General features: G+C 35.1%; 2 protein-coding genes and 3 pseudogenes across 3 annotated transcripts; all 5 read left to right on the forward strand.

Annotated features, from left to right (window-relative positions):
* Nucleotides 1-2,465, forward strand: LOC113347789 (thebaine 6-O-demethylase). Its single transcript, XM_026591462.1, has 4 exons — nt 1-340; nt 444-691; nt 1,524-1,857; nt 1,929-2,465. Exons 1-4 carry the CDS (start codon nt 74-76, stop codon nt 2,172-2,174), a joined length of 1,095 nt encoding a protein of 364 aa, XP_026447247.1. The 5' UTR covers nt 1-73; the 3' UTR covers nt 2,175-2,465.
* LOC113347790 (thebaine 6-O-demethylase-like) lies at nt 19-11,196 on the forward strand. 2 transcript variants are annotated; one of them, XM_026591464.1, is made up of 5 exons: nt 19-44; nt 8,817-9,112; nt 9,216-9,463; nt 10,295-10,628; nt 10,722-11,196. In XM_026591464.1, the coding sequence occupies exons 2-5, from the start codon at nt 8,846-8,848 to the stop codon at nt 10,965-10,967; spliced, it is 1,095 nt and encodes a 364-aa protein (XP_026447249.1). In that variant the 5' UTR covers nt 19-44; nt 8,817-8,845; the 3' UTR covers nt 10,968-11,196. The 2 variants fall into 2 exon arrangements, with proteins under 2 accessions (XP_026447249.1, XP_026447248.1); XM_026591463.1 differs by lacking the exon at nt 19-44 and having other exon boundaries at nt 8,784-9,112.
* Nucleotides 2,358-4,442, forward strand: LOC113351158 (annotated as a pseudogene).
* A 124-nt stretch (nt 11,197-11,320) lies between the features above and the next one.
* On the forward strand, nt 11,321-13,218 carry LOC113351159 (annotated as a pseudogene).
* Nucleotides 13,219-17,541: 4,323 nt separating this feature from the next.
* Nucleotides 17,542-19,847, forward strand: LOC113353366 (annotated as a pseudogene).
* Nucleotides 19,848-19,874: the final 27 nt, after the last annotated feature.

Genomic DNA, 19,874 nt, shown 5'->3' on the forward strand with positions numbered 1-19,874 from the left:
AGAAAGAAACACAAGTACTTCCCATTCTGAATTTTCGATAAGAAATTAATTCATTAATTAATTTAGAAAAATCATGGAGAAAGCAAAACTTATGAAGCTAGGTAATGGTATGGAAATACCAAGTGTTCAAGAATTGGCTAAACTCACGCTTGCCGAAATTCCATCTCGATACGTATGCGCCAATGAAAACCTTTTGTTGCCTATGGGTGCATCTGTCATAAATGATCATGAAACCATTCCTGTCATCGATATAGAAAATTTATTATCTCCAGAACCAATAATCGGAAAGTTAGAATTAGATAGGCTTCATTTTGCTTGCAAAGAATGGGGTTTTTTTCAGGTATATATGTCGTAAATACAAGCATTGTGATTGCATCCAGTAGTTGTACTTTGTTACACTAAATATTAGCTAGTGAATCTTACTTTACATATATATGTTGCAGGTAGTGAACCATGGAGTCGACGCTTCATTGGTGGATAGTGTAAAATCAGAAATTCAAGGTTTCTTTAACCTTTCTATGGATGAGAAAACTAAATATGAACAGGAAGATGGAGATGTGGAAGGATTTGGACAAGGCTTTATTGAATCAGAGGACCAAACACTTGATTGGGCAGATATATTTATGATGTTCACTCTTCCACTCCATTTAAGGAAGCCTCACTTATTTTCAAAACTCCCAGTGCCTCTCAGGTTATTATTAATTCATAATCGGTTTCTATGCACTTGACTTTTTAATCTCACATTTTCGTAGTCGGTTTCTGTGCACCTCACTCAGTTTATTCTTATTCTTTTTTTTTGTTTGGCCCACACATATTTAACATTTAGTCCACCTTGTTAGAATTTCAGACTATAAATCATTCTTTACAATTCCTTATTAGCTGTAACCATGTTGTATGTGAACATATTTAATATTTTATGCTGATATATAATTATGTATATGCATGCTCTAGAATTATATATTCTACCACTTGTAGGAAGATACTTCCAATTTTATCTTCTCTTATTCTTTAATGATGGAAAATTCCTTTTTAAACAAGAGCTAGAACGGAGTACACCTCACCTCATGCTAGGAAAGACATATGTCATTCAACCTTCCATCAAGAATTGAAAACAACCTCACATAGGATTATCATAACTAGTATGTCATTCCAAATAGTGTAAGAGATATTTGTCCTTATGTACCCTTAAACATACATAATTAACACAAACAAACCTTAATTCATTGATTAGGATTAGTACTAATCAAGTTTAAAGGAATACAAATTCTGTTTTACTGCTGAACCAACATAAAAAACTGACACACCTAAGTCTCCCTATTTCTATAACAAAAATTATCCCTCTTGATATTATTTTCTGGTTCCCCCATTGACCAATAAACATGCAAAATTAACACTCTTTAAAAGAGTACGTATGATAGATCATAATATTTTTCTCTCTTTGAATTTTCTCAGTGATGTGATTGGATACATTAATTTGGTTGGTTTATTATAGTTTTTCATATGATTATCTAATTTACGTACAGGGAGACAATCGAATCCTACTCATCAGAAATGAAAAAGTTATCCATGGTTCTCTTTAATAAGATGGAAAAAGCTCTACAAGTACAAGCAGCCGAGATTAAGGGTATGTCAGAGGTGTTTATAGATGGGACACAAGCAATGAGGATGAACTATTATCCCCCTTGTCCTCAACCAAATCTCGCCATCGGTCTTACGTCGCACTCGGATTTTGGCGGTTTGACAATCCTCCTTCAAATCAACGAAGTGGAAGGATTACAGATAAAAAGAGAGGGGACATGGATTGCAGTCAAACCTCTACCTAATGCGTTCGTAGTGAATGTTGGAGATATTTTGGAGGTACTGGTCCTTGTTTCGAATACTGGTTTTGCCTGTACCCAGAAAATTTCTTATTGTTTTTTCTTTTACAGATAATGACTAATGGAATTTACCATAGTGTCGATCACCGGGCAGTAGTAAACTCAACAAATGAGAGGCTCTCAATCGCAACATTTCATGACCCTAGTCTAGAGTCGGTAATAGGCCCAATATCAAGCTTGATTACTCCAGAGACACCTGCTTTGTTTAAAAGTGGATCTACATATGGGGATCTTGTGGAGGAATGTAAAACAAGGAAGCTCGATGGAAAATCATTTCTTGACTCCATGAGGATTTGAAAACTCAAGAAAAAATAATACGACGTGATTGCATGTCAGATTCAACTATCCTTTTGTTGTTTTTTGGTGCTCGAGTCCTTAATTGTTTTGATCATTGCTTTTGATTCTAATTAATAAGACTTTTCTCAAGAACCACATGTAATGTACCTTTACTTTCAGAAAATAAAAAGTATTGAGGCACAAATGAGAAAATTGAGAGAGTGCTTGAGAAGTGTAATTTCTCGAAAGTGCGTTGTGTTTGTGTTTTGTTAGTTCTTCAAGTGTGTACTGATCTTAGTTTTGTTCGTGCTCTCCTATTGTTACTAATTTTTTCCACGAGGTTCTTTCTTTTCTCTCGTGATTTAATCGTATATGGTGCACCAACCAGTTAACTATACTTTGGAGCACTTATAAAACCAACCCGAAACACACAGACACAACCCGAAACCACACATTAAATGTCTCACCTTGAGTAAGATAGATTGAGCACTGGGAGAACTCGTACAGAATTGGTTAGGTACACCTGAATATCTTAGAACGAGAAACTTATAATGGCAAAGTTGAGAAGGTTTACTCGCTTAAACCGGTCGGTATTCTACTTTTAAGAGATGCAGAGAAGTATGGTATAGATGATACTAGGCATGACTCAAAAATATTTCATGGTTGCATCGCAGGATATCAAAGAAGTTTTAGGAAATGGAAGTGCGAATGCATTTGAGAAAGGAATGGGAATAAATATGTGGAAGTATTTAAAAAGTTAAAAAGCTTTTGGATTCTCTTGTTTATGTTGGTGAAGGAAATGGAACAACAATCATGGAAATCTACAAAGATTTTCCGCATATAAAATGTACACTTTATGATCTTCATCATGTTACTTCTAACACTCACGATAACATCGAAAAAGTTCTCGGTGATATATGTTCAAGTCTGTTCCCAGCGCTCAAGCTATCTTACTGAAGGTGAGACATTTAACCTAATACTTTTCTAACGATGACCCTCTTTTTTTTAATTTTTATTTTATAGATGACCCTTCATCTTGCATGACTGGAACGATGAACATTGTGTCAAGATTCTAAAGAAGTGCAAGGAAGCAATGCCAAAAGAGACGTGTAAAGTAATCATAGTGGATGTAGTACTTCTAGAAGAATCTAAAGGTGAACTCAGAAAGGAAAGATTGATTCTAGATCAGTGTTTTAAGAACCGGGCCGGCCGGTTGGACCAGCAAACGGGTGAACCAATAAGAAAAACGATCTGGTTCAACATTGACCCACTAACATGTCAAAAAACCCAGTAAAACCAGTAAACCGGACGGTTGAACCAGTAACCAGTGAGACCTAGTCCGTTCTAAAACTGGGTTGATCCAACAAAAAAAAAAAAATTGTACATGACATTCTAAAGAATCGAAACATTGTATCATTCCATTAAAATCACTCAAACATGGATACTTCATAAACATTGGCCCTGTCTAAAAACCCCATTTATTTAAATTTTTTATTTATCTTCTGGATCTTCTCAAAAACTTTGAGAATCTTTCAAGAGTTTTAAAAGCATCGGTATCACTTCATCAGAAAACAGTACTTCAGCACAAGATTACATTTTATTATGGAATAGTAATTTTGATGATGAATTTTGGATGTAACTTAGACTTTTCTACATAAACAACAAAGAAGAAACGCTCAATTAAACGGAGAAGAGATAAAATCACAAAGATGTGCAATTGGTGATAGCTTAAAAGTAACCAAAGAAAATTGGTCAAAGAGTGTGAAAGAGGAACAGAAAGAGACAACGAAGGAGGAAGAGAGACGTAAGGAGAAGGGATGGGGACTAAAATGAGATTTGGTATTAAAGTGTTGCTTCTGAGAATTGTTTTGTCCACACATGACACAACTACCCTTTGACACGTCCTAGTATTTTTTTTGCCTACTAACCCAACTTGATGTTTCACATTCGACGTGTGTACAATAAACTGACAACCATCAAATATAGTTCTAGACATTCAAATATAGAATGTAGATTATTAACTTCTGACTGAGTGAACCCCGGTTGAACCACTGATTGACCCAGTTGAACCACTGATTGACCCAGTTAACCCTGACCCAGTGATTTTACTGAGTCAATGTCCGGTCCTGTTTTGGGAACATTGTTCTAGATATGGATATGATGGTGAATACTGGTGGTAGGGGGAGAATGGCAAATGATTGGGAAGTTTTGTTCAGAAGTGCAGGGTTTCGGTCTCATAAAATCAAACCCATTCGCGTTATTCAGTCTGCCATTGAAACCTTCCCATAGTAAAATTAATTAATCTCAAAAGAGTACTACTTTGATTATTTCACTAGGAAGTGTGTATATATAATGCGATTCACGTGTCAACAATAATTCAGCTTCACTTGAGGAGATGGTTCCGGTGTATTTTTTTTTTTTGAATCGTATATCAATAAACTGAATTCCTTAATATTTCAGGTACTATTATCTCATGTATAAAAATAAAATAAAATTTGTGGTATAGTGATAAAATTGTTAGGTGGTGATACAAAGTGTCTGAGTTCAACACTGGCTAGTATCTGATCAGTATGGGGACTAAAATAAATAAAAAAGACACTGATTAGAAAAGTAAGAGGGGACTAAAATAAATAAAAAACACACTGATTAAAAAAGTAAGAAAAAACATTGGCAGCGTGATGCGGAGAGGGGTCACCAACCAAATGGAGAGTTTTTATAAAGGGATCATGCATAATGCATAAAGGGATCATGCATAATGCATAAAGGGGATAGAACTAGATTTCGGGAAGACCAGCGGTTAGGTGAATGAACTGCAGGAGATGACATAAAGGATGCTTTCAAAGACAGATATTGAAAAAAAATTTACTATAAGTGGAAATTTTATTAATTTAAAACATCCTACCTTATGCCATTTGTTGCAACATCTAGAGAGAATGTAATCAACCGATGTTCGTCGCAGAGGTAAAAGACAAGTACGCTCCAAAGATCATATTAGATATTGAGGAGAATATTTTGGACCGATCTCATTCCTCCAAGGCTCTCGACAACATTAGATTTGAAATGTTAGTCTTAAAATGGGAAGAACTATTTCATAAGTAATTGTATGGTTGTCTTTCTGTAACTTTAACTTTCACCTCGGTCCATTATGGGATAAGGTATCGCAACTCTGTGATTATTTATCCATATAAATTTGTATCGTTTTATGTCATATAACTGGCTTATAAAAGGAGTACTACTTTGCTTCTTTCTCTAGGAAGCGTATATATAATGCGGTTCAATAAGTCATATAACTGCTTGTATCAACAATAAGTCATCTTCACTTGAGGATATGGTTCCTATTTTCCCGTGTTTTATTTTTCTAAACTATATATCAATAAATTGAATTCCCTAATAATTCAGGTATGAATATCATGTATCAAAAAAAATATCATAGTAGAGTGGTAAAGTTGTTAAGTGATGATACTCGCAATCTGAGTTCAACACTCGCTAGAATCGGAATAATGTGGGGACTAAAATAAATAAAAAAACACACTGATTAAAAAAAATTAAAAAAAATGGCAGCGGGATGTGCAACCGAACGGAAATCTTCTACGAAGGGATCATGAATAAAGTAAATAAATATATAAAACTAGATTTTGGGAAGACCAGTGGTTAGGTGATACTCCTGTGAAAACTTCCTTTCCCAACCTCATTTTGACCAAAACATGGGTTTGATCTAACATTTGTCCAGGCTTTGCGTTTGGTCTAAAGACCTACATTGACCCGTGTTGACCGTGTCATATCTTGACTTCTGTAATATAATTATTAAGAGTTTAAAATAAAATTTAATTATTAATCCAATTTACTATTTTATCCTTCTCTTTATTAATATTGACCGAAAGTTGTATGAAAAGTAGAAAAACGTTTCAGCTATTCCGTTCAGGGCCTAGCTCTGCTACTGCCATTTTTCAATCAATGCCAAGAGCTGCTAATACAATCACGATTCACCAAAGTTGGTTGATCAATCGATTGTGCTCACTGTCTCAAGACTTCGGATTATCCCCATTCAGCCAACACATAATCCATCAACAAACCCCTGCAATCATCACCCCATTCGATATGTTGCTGTGTTTCTTTTTCAATCGAGAGCTTTTAATTTCAGATCACATACAGACACCCAAATACTGCATACGATTAGTTCTTCCTTGTACATAACACCCGATCCAAAATCCCATGGAAGACTTCAAGTACAGCCAACCCAATCTTCCCCAACCATCAACTAAGAATTACTGATAATCTTCTTCATTCATCTTTAATTTCATCAACGGTACAATCACATTTTCTCCCTAAATATCATTGGCAGAAAATCTTTTCCATTCCTTGTTTTCTCTACCATCTATACTTCTCTGTCTTGATCTTTCCATGACTGGCACCCATCTGTTAAATTCTCAACTATGTAGTTTCAATTCCCACCAAGCCAAAATAAAACGGGGGAACCCTAAAGTAATGTGAACGACATCTAAAACCCTAGATTTCAATTTTGGAGTTAATACCCTCCTAAAATAGATCACTGAAACCCTAGATTTCAATTCTCGAGTTAATACCCTAACATCCGGAGAAGAAATTATAATTTCTATCATTATTTGTTCCCTCCCTGAAACGAGATGGTGGCACCATAAGTGTTCAGATAAACAATGAGAAATCGAGAGATTAAGGGAAATAATTAGGGTTCGAGACAGCGGCCAAGCTAGAAACTCAACTAAGGGGAAGCAAAATTCCATTAGGGGAAGCAAGAAAGCAAAATTAGGCTTGTGAAAATATTTGGGCTTGAAAATTAGGCTTGGAAGACCAAAGGGATGGGGTCGCAACTGCGCACCCTTATTACACTCTGCATCCTCCAATGGCTTGAGATTAGTAAGAAATGGGTTTTTCAGACATTAATTCTTTGTTGTATTTGTGTCCGCAACTGAAGTGAAAGAAGGAGATGCATTTAGAGGGACTTGAGGTGATATTGGTGTTAAAAACAAGGAATTGAAGTTAGGTTTTCTTTGAATTAGGTTTTAGGTTGTTTCGAATCAAGAAATCAGGGAAAGATATGATTGAGTTAGGGTTTTAATTGAGAGTTGGAGGAGGATTTGAAGGAAGTACGATGATTTTATGGGTTTAGAGAGATGGGTTCTCAAGTGCAGCAAAGATGAAGAACAACTCGTCGTTGTGGTGGGTGAAATACAATGTTAGGTTAGAGTACATAAGGAATGATCTCATGTTTCTCATCTTTGTAATTACTTTGTTTAGTTAAGGTTACAACAGTAACTTTATTTAGTTATTAGATTTTATTTAATATTTTTTATAATTACTACACAGAAGTCAAGATATAACACGGTCAACACGGGTCAACGTTGGTCTTTAGACCAAACGCAAAGGCTAGATAAATGTTAGACCAAACCCAGGTTTGGGTCAAAATGTAAGTACCAAAAACCAAATAACCCATTAAAAAAAAAAATTAAAAAAGCAGCGGGATGTGTAGTGGGGTCACCAACCGAACGGAGAGCTTCTACGAATGGATCATGCATAAAGTAGACATATATATATATATAACTAGATTTTGGGAAGACCAGTGGTTAGGTGATACTCCTTTGAAAATTGCCTTTCCCAACCTATACAATGTCTCAAGGAAGAAAAACAATGTAGTCAAGCAATTTTATAGCAGAGATAGGGAAGGGTAGTCGAATTGGAACCTAGACTTGAATAGGAGACCATTAAATATTGAGATAATAGAAGCACGGTAACTATCGAACAAAATGCAACACGTGACACTGAGTGACGTCAAAGAATAGAATATATGTAAGTGGGAAATATGCGTGGACTTTACAATAAGCTCCTGCTATTCATCTATAATTCCTTCCCCATCCCTCGTTGACTTTCCTCACCAGATTGTTCGTAATAATAATGTGCATACCAAAGTTAAAGTTTTTACGTGGTTAGTCTATCATAATTCCTTGCTAACTCAGGATAATCCAGAATAGAGAGTGAGAATGTTAGTAAATATATCTTGTATGAGAAAAAACAAAATCGACTGCCAGTTGAAGGTTTTATAGGATATTTAGAGTACTATTATGGTATCAAATTTAAACTCGTCAAATTCTCATCTCTTTTATTCTAGCTTGTGGTTATTTGAAATATTTAGAGTACTATTATGTAGCTGTGCTAAACGCTTCCGCGGATTTTAGCGCAACAGTTCACTGATTTCGTAAAAAAATATGATACATAAGTACACACTTCTTTTCCCATGTGAGCAAAAGCAATGAGAGGGTCCATTGGCCCATACACATTGTGCAAAATGTCTGAATAATAATCTTTGAAAATGAACAATTTGTTCAAGCCTAAAATGCATTATAGACTCAAATATAATTCTTTAATGGCAAATCAACACGGTACCTTTTTAGGCTTTCACAATCGCAGCCAGCTGTTCTAATCAAGAACTTGATCGTATTAATTTAGTTGTTGATTATCTTTGACCACTAGGTAAAATCATAGACATCAAACTAGTAGCTCTGACCCTTCGTTCGGTGAAAAGATAAATGCATGACTCATAAAACCTGTGCGCAATACATATTAAGTATATATAGGATCATCCATAAGAGAGAAAGAAACACAAGTACTTCCCATTAAATTCGATAAGAAATTGATTCATTAATTAATTTAGAAAAATCATGGAGAAAGCAAAACTTATGAAGCTAGGTAATGGTATGGAAATACCAAGTGTTCAAGAATTGGCTAAACTCACGCTTGCCGAAATTCCATCTCGATACGTATGCACCGATGAAAACCTTTTGTTGCCTATGGGTGCTTCTGTCATAAATGATCATGAAACCATTCCTGTCATCGATATAGAAAATTTATTATCTCCAGAACCCATAATCGGAAAGTTAGAATTGGATAGGCTTCATTCTGCTTGCAAAGAATGGGGTTTTTTTCAGGTATATATGTCGTAAATACAAGCATTGTGATTGCATCCAGTAGTTGTACTTTGTTACACTAAATATTATCTAGTGAATCTTCCTTTACATATATATGTTGCAGGTAGTGAACCATGGAGTCGACGCTTCATTGGTGGATAGTGTAAAATCAGAAATTCAAGGTTTCTTTAACCTTTCTATGGATGAGAAAACTAAATATGAACAGGAAGATGGAGATGTGGAAGGATTTGGACAAGGCTTTATTGCATCAGAGGACCAAACACTTGATTGGGCAGATATATTTATGATGTTCACTCTTCCACTCCATTTAAGGAAGCCTCACTTATTTTCAAAACTCCCAGTGCCTCTCAGGTTATTATTCATTCATAATCGATTTCTATGCACTTGACTTTTTAATCTCACATTTTCATAGTCGGTTTATGTGCACCTCACTCAGTTTATTCTTATTCTTTTTTTTTGTTTGGCCCACACATATTTAACATTTAGTCCACCTTGTTAGAATTTCAGACTATAAATCATTCTTTACAATTCCTTATTAGCTGTAACCATGTTGTATGTGAACATATTTAATATTTTATGCTTATATATAATTCTGTATATGCATGCTCTAGAATTATATATTCTACCACTTGTAGGAAGATACTTCCAATTTTATCTTCTCTTATTCATTAATGATGGAAAATTCCTTTTTAAACAAGAGCTAGAACGGAGTACACCTTATCTCATGCTAGGAAAGACATATATCATTCAACCTTCCATCAAGAGTTGAAAACAACCTCACATAGGATTATCATAAATAGTATGTCATTCCAAATAGTGTAAGAGATATTTGTCCTTATGTACCCTTAAACATACATAATTAACATAAACAAACCTTAATTCATTGATTAGGATTAATACTAATCAAGTTTAAAGTAATATAAATTATGTTTTACTACCGAACCAACATAAAAAACTGACACACCTAAGTCTCCCTATTTCTATAAAAAAATTATCCCTTTTGATATTATTTTCTGGTTCCCCCATTGACCAATAAACATGCAAAACTAACACTCTGTAAAAGAGTATGCATGATAGATCATAATATTTTTCTCTCTTTGAATTTTCTCAGTGATGTGATTGGATACATTAATTTGGTTGGTTTATTATAGTTTTTCATATGATTATCTAATTTACGTACAGGGAGACAATCGAATCCTACTCATCAGAAATGAAAAACTTATCCATGGTTCTCTTTAATAAGATGGAAAAAGCTCTACAAGTACAAGCAGCCGAGATTAAGGGTATGTCAGAGGTGTTTAAAGATGGGACACAAGCAATGAGGATGAACTATTATCCCCCTTGTCCTCAACCAAATCTCGCCATCGGTCTTACGTCGCACTCGGATTTTGGCGGTTTGACAATCCTCCTTCAAATCAACGAAGTGGAAGGATTACAGATAAAAAGAGAGGGGACATGGATTTCAGTCAAACCTCTACCTAATGCGTTCGTAGTGAACGTTGGAGATATTTTGGAGGTATTTATTTAAGCTTGGGTAACTACTGGTCCTTGTTTCGAATACCTGTTTTTCCTGTACCCAGAAAATTTCTTATTGTTTTTTCTTTTATAGATAATGACTAATGGAATTTACCATAGCGTCGATCACCGGGCAGTAGTAAACTCAACAAATGAGAGGCTCTCAATCGCAACATTTCATGACCCTAGTCTAGAGTCGGTAATAGGCCCAATATCAAGCTTGATTACTCCAGAGACACCTGCTTTGTTTAAAAGTGGATCTACATATGGGGATCTTGTGGAGGAATGTAAAACAAGGAAGCTCGATGGAAAATCATTTCTTGACTCCATGAGGATGTGAAAACTCAAGAACACAATAATACGACGTGATTGCATGTCAGATTCAACTATCCTTTTGTCGTTTTTTTGTGCTAGAGTCCTTAATTGTTTTCATCATTGCTTTTGATTCTAATTAATAAGACTTTTCTCAAGAACTCACATGTAATGTACCTTTACTTTCAGAAAATAAAACGTATTGAGGCACAAATGAAAAAATTGACAGAGTGCTTGAGAAGTGTAATTTCTCGAAAGTGCGTTGTGTTTGTGTTTTGTTATTTCTTCAAGTGTCTACTGATCTTAGTTTTGTTCGTGCTCTCCTATTGTTACTAATTTTTTCCACGAGGTTCTTTCTTTTCTCTCGTGATTTAATCGTATATGGTGCACCAACCAGTTAGCTATACTTTGGAGCACTTATAAAACCAACCCGAAACACACAGACAAAACCCGAAACCACACATCCTTGAGTAAGATAGCTTGAGCACTGGGAGAACTCGCACAGAATTGGTTAGGTACACCTGAATATCTTAGAACGAGAAACTTATAATGGCAAAGTTGAGAAGGTTTACTCGCTTAAACCGGTCGGTATTCTACTTTTAAGAGATGCAGAGAAGTATGGTATCGATGATACTAGGCATGACTCAAAAATATTTCATGATTGCATCGCAGGATATCAAAGAAGTTTTAGGAAATGGAAGTGCGAATGCATTTTAGAAAGGAATGGGAATGGATATGTGGAAGTATTTAAAAAGCTACAAAGCTTTTGGATTCTCTTGTTGATGTTGGTGAAGGAAATGGAACAACAATCATGGAAATCTACAAAGATTTTCCGCATATAAAATGTACACTTTATGATCTTCATCATGTTACTTCTAACACTCACGGTCACCCTAACATCGAAAAGTTCTCGGTGATATATGTTCAAGTCTGTTCCCAGCGCTCTAGCTATCTTACTTAAGGTGAGACATTTAACCTAATATTTTTCTAAAGATGACCCTCTTTTTTTTTCTTTTTTTTTAAAGATGACCCTTCATCTTGCATGACTGGAACGATGAACACTGTGTCAAGATTCTAAAGAAGTGCAAGGAAGCAATGCCCAAAGAGACGAGTAAAGTAATCATAGTGGATGTAGTACTTCTAGAAGAATCTAAAGGTGAACTCAGAAAGGAAAGATTGATTTTAGATCAGTGTTTTAAGAACCGGGCCGGCCGGTTGGACCAGCAAACCGGTGAACCAATAAGAAAAACGATCTGGTTCAACATTGACCCACTAACATGTCAAAAAACCCAGTAAAACCAGTAAACCGGACGGTTGAACCAGTAACCAGTGAGACCCAGTCCGTTCTAAAACTGGGTTGATCCAACAAAAAAAAAAAATTGTACATGACATTCTAAAGAATCGAAACATTGTATCATTCCATTAAAATCACTCAAACATGGACACTTCATAAACATTGGCCCTGTCTAAAAACCCCATTTATTTAAATTTTTTATTTATCTTCTGGATCTTCTCAAAAACTTTGAGAATCTTTCAAGAGTTTTAAAAGCATCGGTATCACTTCATCGGAAAACAGTACTTCAGCACAAGATTACATTTTATTATGGAATAGTAATTTTGATGATGAATTTTGGATGTATTTAGACTTTTCTACATAAACAACAAAGAAGAAAAGCTCAATTAAACGGAGAAGAGATAAAATCACAAAGATGTGCAGTTGGTGATAGTTTAAAAGTAACTAAAGAAAATTGGTCAAAGAGTGTGAAAGAGGAAGAGAAAGTGACAGTGACAGTGACAGTGAAGGAGGAAGAGAGACGTAAGGAGAAGGGATCGGGACTAAAATGAGATTAGGTATTAAAGTGTTGCTTCTGAGAATTGTTTTTTCCACACATGACACAACTACCCTTTGATACGTCCTAGCATTTTTTTTGCCTACTAACCCAACTTGATGTTTCACATTCACGTGTGTACAATAAACTGAAAACCATCAAATATAGTTATAGATATTCAAATCTAGAATGTAGATTATTAACTTCTGATCCAGTGAACCCCGGTTAAACCACTGATTGACCCAGTTAACCCTTACCCAGTGATTTTATTTGGTCAACGTCCGGTCCTGTTTTCAGAACACTGTTCTAGATACGGATGTGATGGTGAATACTGGTGGTAGGGGGAGAATTGCAAATGATTGGGAAGTTTTGTTCAGAAGTGCAGGGTTTCGGTCTCATAAAATCAGACCCATTCGCGTTATTCAGTCTTCCATTGAAACCTTCCCATAGTAAAATTAATTAATCTCAAAAGAGTACTACTTTGCTTATTTCACTAGGAAGTGTGTATATATAATGCGATTCACGTGTCAATAATAAGTCAGCTTCACTTGAGGAGATGGTTCCGGTGTTTTTTTTTCTGAATCGTATATCATTAAACTGAATTCCTTAATAGTTCAGGTACCATTATATCATGTATAAAAATAAAATAAAATTTTTGGTATAGTGATAAAATTGTTAGGTGGTGATACAAAGTGTCTGAGTACAACACTGGCTAGTATATGATCAGTATGGGGACTAAAATAAATAAAAAACACACTGATTAAAAAAGTAAGAGGGGATTAAAATAACTAAAAAAAACACAGTGATTAAAAAAGTAAGAAAAAACATTGGCAGCGTGATGCGGAGAGGGGTCACCAACCAGATGGAGAGTTTTTATAAAGGGATCATGCATAATGCATAAAGCGGATAGAACTAGATTTCGGGAAGACCAGCGGTTAGGTGAATGAACTGCAGGAGATGACATAAAGGATGCATTCAAAGACAGGTATTGAAAAAAATTTACTATAAGTGGAAATTTTATTAATTTAAAACATCCTACCTTATGCCATTTGTTGCAACATCTAGAGAGAATGTAATCAACCGATGTTCGTCGCAGAGGTAAAAGACAAGTATGCTCCAAAGATCATATTAGATATTGAGGAGAATATTTTGGACCGATCTCATTCCTCCAAGGCTCTCGACAACATTAGATTTGAAATGTTAGTCTTAAAATGGGAAGAACTATTTCATAGGTAATTGTATGGTTGTCTTTCTGTAACTTTAACTTTCACCTCGGTCCATTATGGGATAAGGTATCGCAACTCTGTGATTATTTATCCATATAAATTTGTATCGTTTTATGTCATATAACTGGCTTATAAAAGGAGTACTACTTTGCTTCTTTCTCTAGGAAGTGTATATATAATGCGGTTCAATAAGTCATATAACTGCTTGTATCAACAATAAGTCATCTTCACTTGAGGATATGGTTCCTATTTTCCCGTGTTTTGTTTTTCTAAACTGTATATCAATAAATTGAATTCCCTAATAATTCAGGTATGAATATCATGTATCAAAAAAATTATCATAGTAGAGTGGTAAAGTTGTTAAGTGATGATACTAGCAATCTGAGTTCAACACTCGCTAGAATCGGAATAATGTGGGGACTAAAATAAATAAAAAAACACACTGATTAAAAAAATTAAAAAAATGGCAGCGGGATGTGTAGTGGGGTCACCAACCGAACGGAAAGCTTCTACGAAGGGATCATGAATAAAGTAAATAAATATATAAAACTAGATTTTGGGAAGACTAGTGGTTAGGTGATACTCCTGTGAAAACTTCCTTTCTCAACCTCATTTTGACCAAAACATGGGTTTGATCTAACATTTTTCCAGACTTTGCGTTTGTCTAAAGACCAACGTTGACCCGTGTTGACCGTGTCATATCTTGACTTCTGTAATATAATTTTTAAGAATTTCAAATAAAATTTAATTATTAATCCAATTTACTATTTTATCCTTCCCTTTATTAATATTGACCGAAAGTTGTATGAAAAGTAGAAAAACGTTTCAAATATTCCGTTCAGGGCTTAGCTCTGCTACTGCCATTTCTCAATCAATGCCAAGAGATGCTAATACAATCACGATTCACCAAAGTTGGTTGATCAATCGATTGTGCTCACTGTCTCAAGACTTCGGATTATCCCCATTCAGCCAACACATAATCCATCAACAAACCCCTGCAATCATCACCCCATTCGATATGTTGTTGTGTTTCTTTTTCAATCGAGAGCTTTTAATTTCAGATCACATACAGACACCCAAATACTGCATACGATTAGTTCTTCCTTGTACATAACACCCGATCCAAAATCCCATGGAAGACTACAAGTACAGCCAACCAAATATTCCCCAACCATCAACTAAGAATTACTGATAATCTTCTTCATTCATCTTTAATTTCATCAACGGTACAATCACATTTTCTCCCTAAATATCATTGGAAGAAAATCTTTTCCATTCCTTGTTTTCTCTACCATATATACTTCTCTTCTTGATCTTTCCATGACTGACACCCATCTGTTAAATTCTCAACTATGTAGTTTCAATTCCCACCAAGCCAAAATAAAACGGGCGAACCCTAAAGTAATGTGAATGGCATCTGAAACCCTAGATTTCAATTTTGGAGTTAATACCCTCCTAAAATAGATCACTGAAACCCTAGATTTCAATTCTGGAGTTAATACCCTAACATCCGGAGAAGAAATTATAATTTCTATCATTATTTGTTCCCTCCCTGAAACGAGATGGCGACACTATAAGTGTTCAGATAAAGAATGAGAAATCGAGAGATTAAGGGAAATAATTAGGGTTCGAGACAGCGGAGAAGCTATAAACTCAACTAAGGGGAAGCAAAATTCCATTAGGGGAAGCAAGAAACCAAAATTAGGCTTGTGAAATAATTTGGGCTTGAAAATTAGGCTTCGAAGACCAAAGGGAAGGGGTCGCAACTGCGCACCCTTATTACACTCTGCATCCTCCAATGGCTTGAGATTAGTAAGAAATGGGTTTTTCAGACAGTAATTCTTTGTTGTATTTGTGTCCGCAACTGAAGTGAAAGAATGAGATGCATTTAGAGGGACTTGAGGTGATATTGGTGTTAAAAACAAGGAATTGAAGTTGGGTTTTCTTTGAATTAGGTTTTAGGTTGTTTCGAATCAAGAAATCAGGTAAAGATATGATTGAGTTAGGGTTTTAATTGAGAGTTGGAGGAGGATTTGAAGGAAGTACGATGATTTTTATGGGTTTAGAGAGATGGGTTCTCAAGTGCAGCAAAGATGAAGAACAACTCGTCGTTGTGGTGGGTGAAATACAATGTTAGGTTAGAGTACATAAGAAACGATCTCATGTTTCTCATCTTTGTAATTACTTTGTTTAGTTAAGGTTACAATGGTAACTTTATTTAGTTATTAGATTTTATTTAATATTTTTTATAATTACTACACAGAAGTCAAGATATAACACGGTCAACACGGGTCAACGTTGGTCTTTAGACCAAATGCAAAGGCTAGACAAATGTTAGACCAAACCCAGGTTTGGGTCAAAATGTATGTACCAAAAACCAAATAACCCATTAAAAAAAATTAAAAAGGCAGCGGGATGTGTAGTGGGGTCACCAACCGAACGGAGAGCTTCTACGAAGGGATCAGGCATAAAGTAGACATATATATATAACTAGATTTTTGGAAGACCAGTGGTTAGGTGATACTCCTTTGAAAATTTCCTTTCCCAACCTATACAATGTCTCAAGGAAGAAAAACAATGTAGTCAAGCAATTTTATAGCAGCGATAGGGAAGGGTAGTCGAATTGGAACCTAGACTTGAATAGGAGACCATTAGATATTGAGATAGCAGAAGCACGGTAACTATCGAACAAAATGCAACACGTGACACTGAGTGACGTCAAAGAACAGAATATATGTAAGAGGGAAACATGCGTGGACTTTACGATAAGCTCCTGCTACTCATCTATAATTCCTTCCCCATCCCTCGTTGACTTTCCTCACAAGATTGTTTGTAATAATAATGTGCATACCAAAGTTAAATTTTTTACGTGGTTAGTCTATCAAAATTCCTTGCTAACTCAGGATAATCCAGAATATAGAGTGAGAATGTTAGTAAACATATCTTGTATGAGGAAAAACAAAATCGCCTGCCAGTTGAAGGTTTTATAGGATATTTAGAGTACTATTATGGTATCAAATTTAACCTCGTCAAATTCTCATCTCTTTTATTCTAGCTTGTAGTTATTTGAAATATTTAGAGTACTATTATGTAGCTGTACTAAACGCTTCCGCGGATTTTAGCGCAACAGTTCACTGATTTCGTAACAAACTATGATACATAAGTACACACTTCTTTTCCCATATGAGCAAAGCAATGAGAGGGGTCATTGGCCCATACACATTGTGCAAAATGTCTGAATAATAATCTTTGAAAATGAACAATTTGTGATGCTAATTTGTTCAAGACTAAAATGCACTACAGACTCAAATATAATTCTTTAATGGCAAATTAACACGGTACTTTTTTAGGCTTTCACAATCGCAGCCAGCTGTTCTAATCAAGAACTTGATCGTATTAATTTAGTTGTTGATTATCTTTGACCAATAGGTAAAATCATAGACATCAAACTAGTAGCTCTGACCCTTCGTTCGGTGAAAAGATAAATGCATGACTCATAAAACCTGTACGCAATACATATTAAGTATCCATAAGAGAAAAAGAAACACAAGTACTTCCCATTCTTAATTTTCGATAAGAAATTGATTCATTAATTAATTTAGAAAAATCATGGAGAAAGCAAAACTTATGAAGCTAGGTAATGGTATGGAAATACCAAGTGTTCAAGAATTGGCTAAACTCACGCTTGCCGAAATTCCATCTCGATACATATGCATCGATGAAAACCTTTTGTTGCCTATGGGTGCATCTGTCGTAAATGATCATGAAACCATTCCTATCATAGATATAGAAAATTTATTATCTCCAGAACCCGTAATCGGAAAGTTAGAATTGGATAGGCTTCATTCTGCTTGCAAAGAATGGGGTTTTTTTCAGGTATATATGTCATAAATACAAGCATTGTGATTGCATCCAGTAGTTGTACTTTGTTACACTAAATATTTGCTAGTGAATCTTCCTTTACATATATATGTTGCAGGTAGTGAACCATGGAGTCGACGCTTCATTGGTGGATAGTGTAAAATCAGAAATTCAAGGTTTCTTTAACCTTTCTATTGATGAGAAAACTAAATATGAACAGGAAGATGGAGATGTGGAAGGATTTGGACAAGGCTTTATTGCATCAGAGGACCAAACACTTGATTGGGCAGATATATTTATGATGTTCACTCTTCCACTCCATTTAAGGAAGCCTCACTTATTTTCAAAACTCCCAGTGCCTCTCAGGTTATTATTAATTCATAATCGGTTTCTATGCACTTGACTTTTTAATCTCACATTTTCCTAGTCGGTTTCTGTGCACCTCACTCAGTTTATTCTTATTCTTTTTTTTTTGTTTGGCCCACACATATTTAACATTTATTCCACCTTGTTAGAATTTCAGACTATAAATCATTCTTTACAATTCCTTATTAGCTGTAACCATGTTGTATGTGAACATATTTAATATTTTATGCTGATATATAATTCTGTATATGCATGCTCTAGAATTATATATTCTACCACTTGTAGGAAGATACTTACAATTTTATCTTCTCTTATTCTTTAATGATGGAAAATTCCTTTTTAAACAAGAGCTAGAACGGAGTACACCTTACCTCATGCTAGGAAAGACATATGTCATTCAACCTTCCATCAAGAGTTGAAAACAACCTCACATAGGATTATCATAACTAGTATGTCATTCCAAATAGTGTAAGAGATATTTGTCCTTATGTACCCTTAAACATACATAATTAACATAAAACAAACCTTAATTCATTGATTAGGATTAGTAATAATCAAGTTTAAAGGAATATAAATTATGTTTTACTACTGAACCAACATAAAAAACTGACACACCTAAGTCTCCCTATTTCTATAAAAAAATTATCCCTTTTGATATTATTTTCTGGTTCCCCCATTGACCAATAAACATGCAAAACTAACACTCTTTAAAAGATTATGCATGATAGATCATGATATTTTTCTCTCTTTGAATTTTCTCAGTGATGTGATTGGATACATTAATTTGGTTGGTTTATTACAGTTTTTCATATGATTATCTAATTTACGTACAGGGAGACAATCGAATCCTACTCATCATAAATGAAAAAGTTATCCATGGTTCTCTTTAATAAGATGGAAAAAGCTCTACAAGTACAAGCAGCCGAGATTAAGGGTATGTCAGAGGTATTTAAAGATGGGACACAAGCAATGAGGATGAACTATTATCCCCCTTGTCCTCAACCAAATCTCGACATCGGTCTTACGTCGCACTCGGATTTTGGCGGTTTGACAATCCTCCTTCAAATCAACGAAGTGGAAGGATTACAGATAAAAAGAGATGGGACATGGATTTCAGTCAAACCTCTACCTAATGCGTTCGTAGTGAATGTTGGAGATATTTATTTAAGCTAGGGTAACTACTGGTCCTTGTTTCGAATACCTGTTTTTCCTGTACCCAGAAAATTTCTTATTGTTTTTTCTTTTACAGATAATGACTAATGGAATTTACCATAGCGTCGATCACCGGGCAGTAGTAAACTCAACAAATGAGAGGCTCTCAATCGCAACATTTCATGACCCTAGTCTAGAGTCGGTAATAGGCCCAATATCAAGCTTGATTACTCCATAGACACCTGCTTTGTTTAAAAGTGGATATACATATGGGGATCTTGTGGAGGAATGTAAAACAAGGAAGCTCGATGGAAAATCATTTCTAGACTCCATGAGGATGTGAAAACTCAAGAAAACAATAATACGACGTGATTGCATGTCAGATTCAACTATCCTTTTGTCGTTTTTTGGTGCTCGAGTCCTTAATTGTTTTCCTCATTGCTTTTGATTTTAATTAATAAGACTTTTCTCAAGCTCACATGTAATGTACCTTTACTTTCA

This window comes from Papaver somniferum, chromosome 2 (assembly GCF_003573695.1).
Source record: "Papaver somniferum cultivar HN1 chromosome 2, ASM357369v1, whole genome shotgun sequence".
Classification (NCBI taxonomy): domain Eukaryota; kingdom Viridiplantae; phylum Streptophyta; class Magnoliopsida; order Ranunculales; family Papaveraceae; genus Papaver; species Papaver somniferum.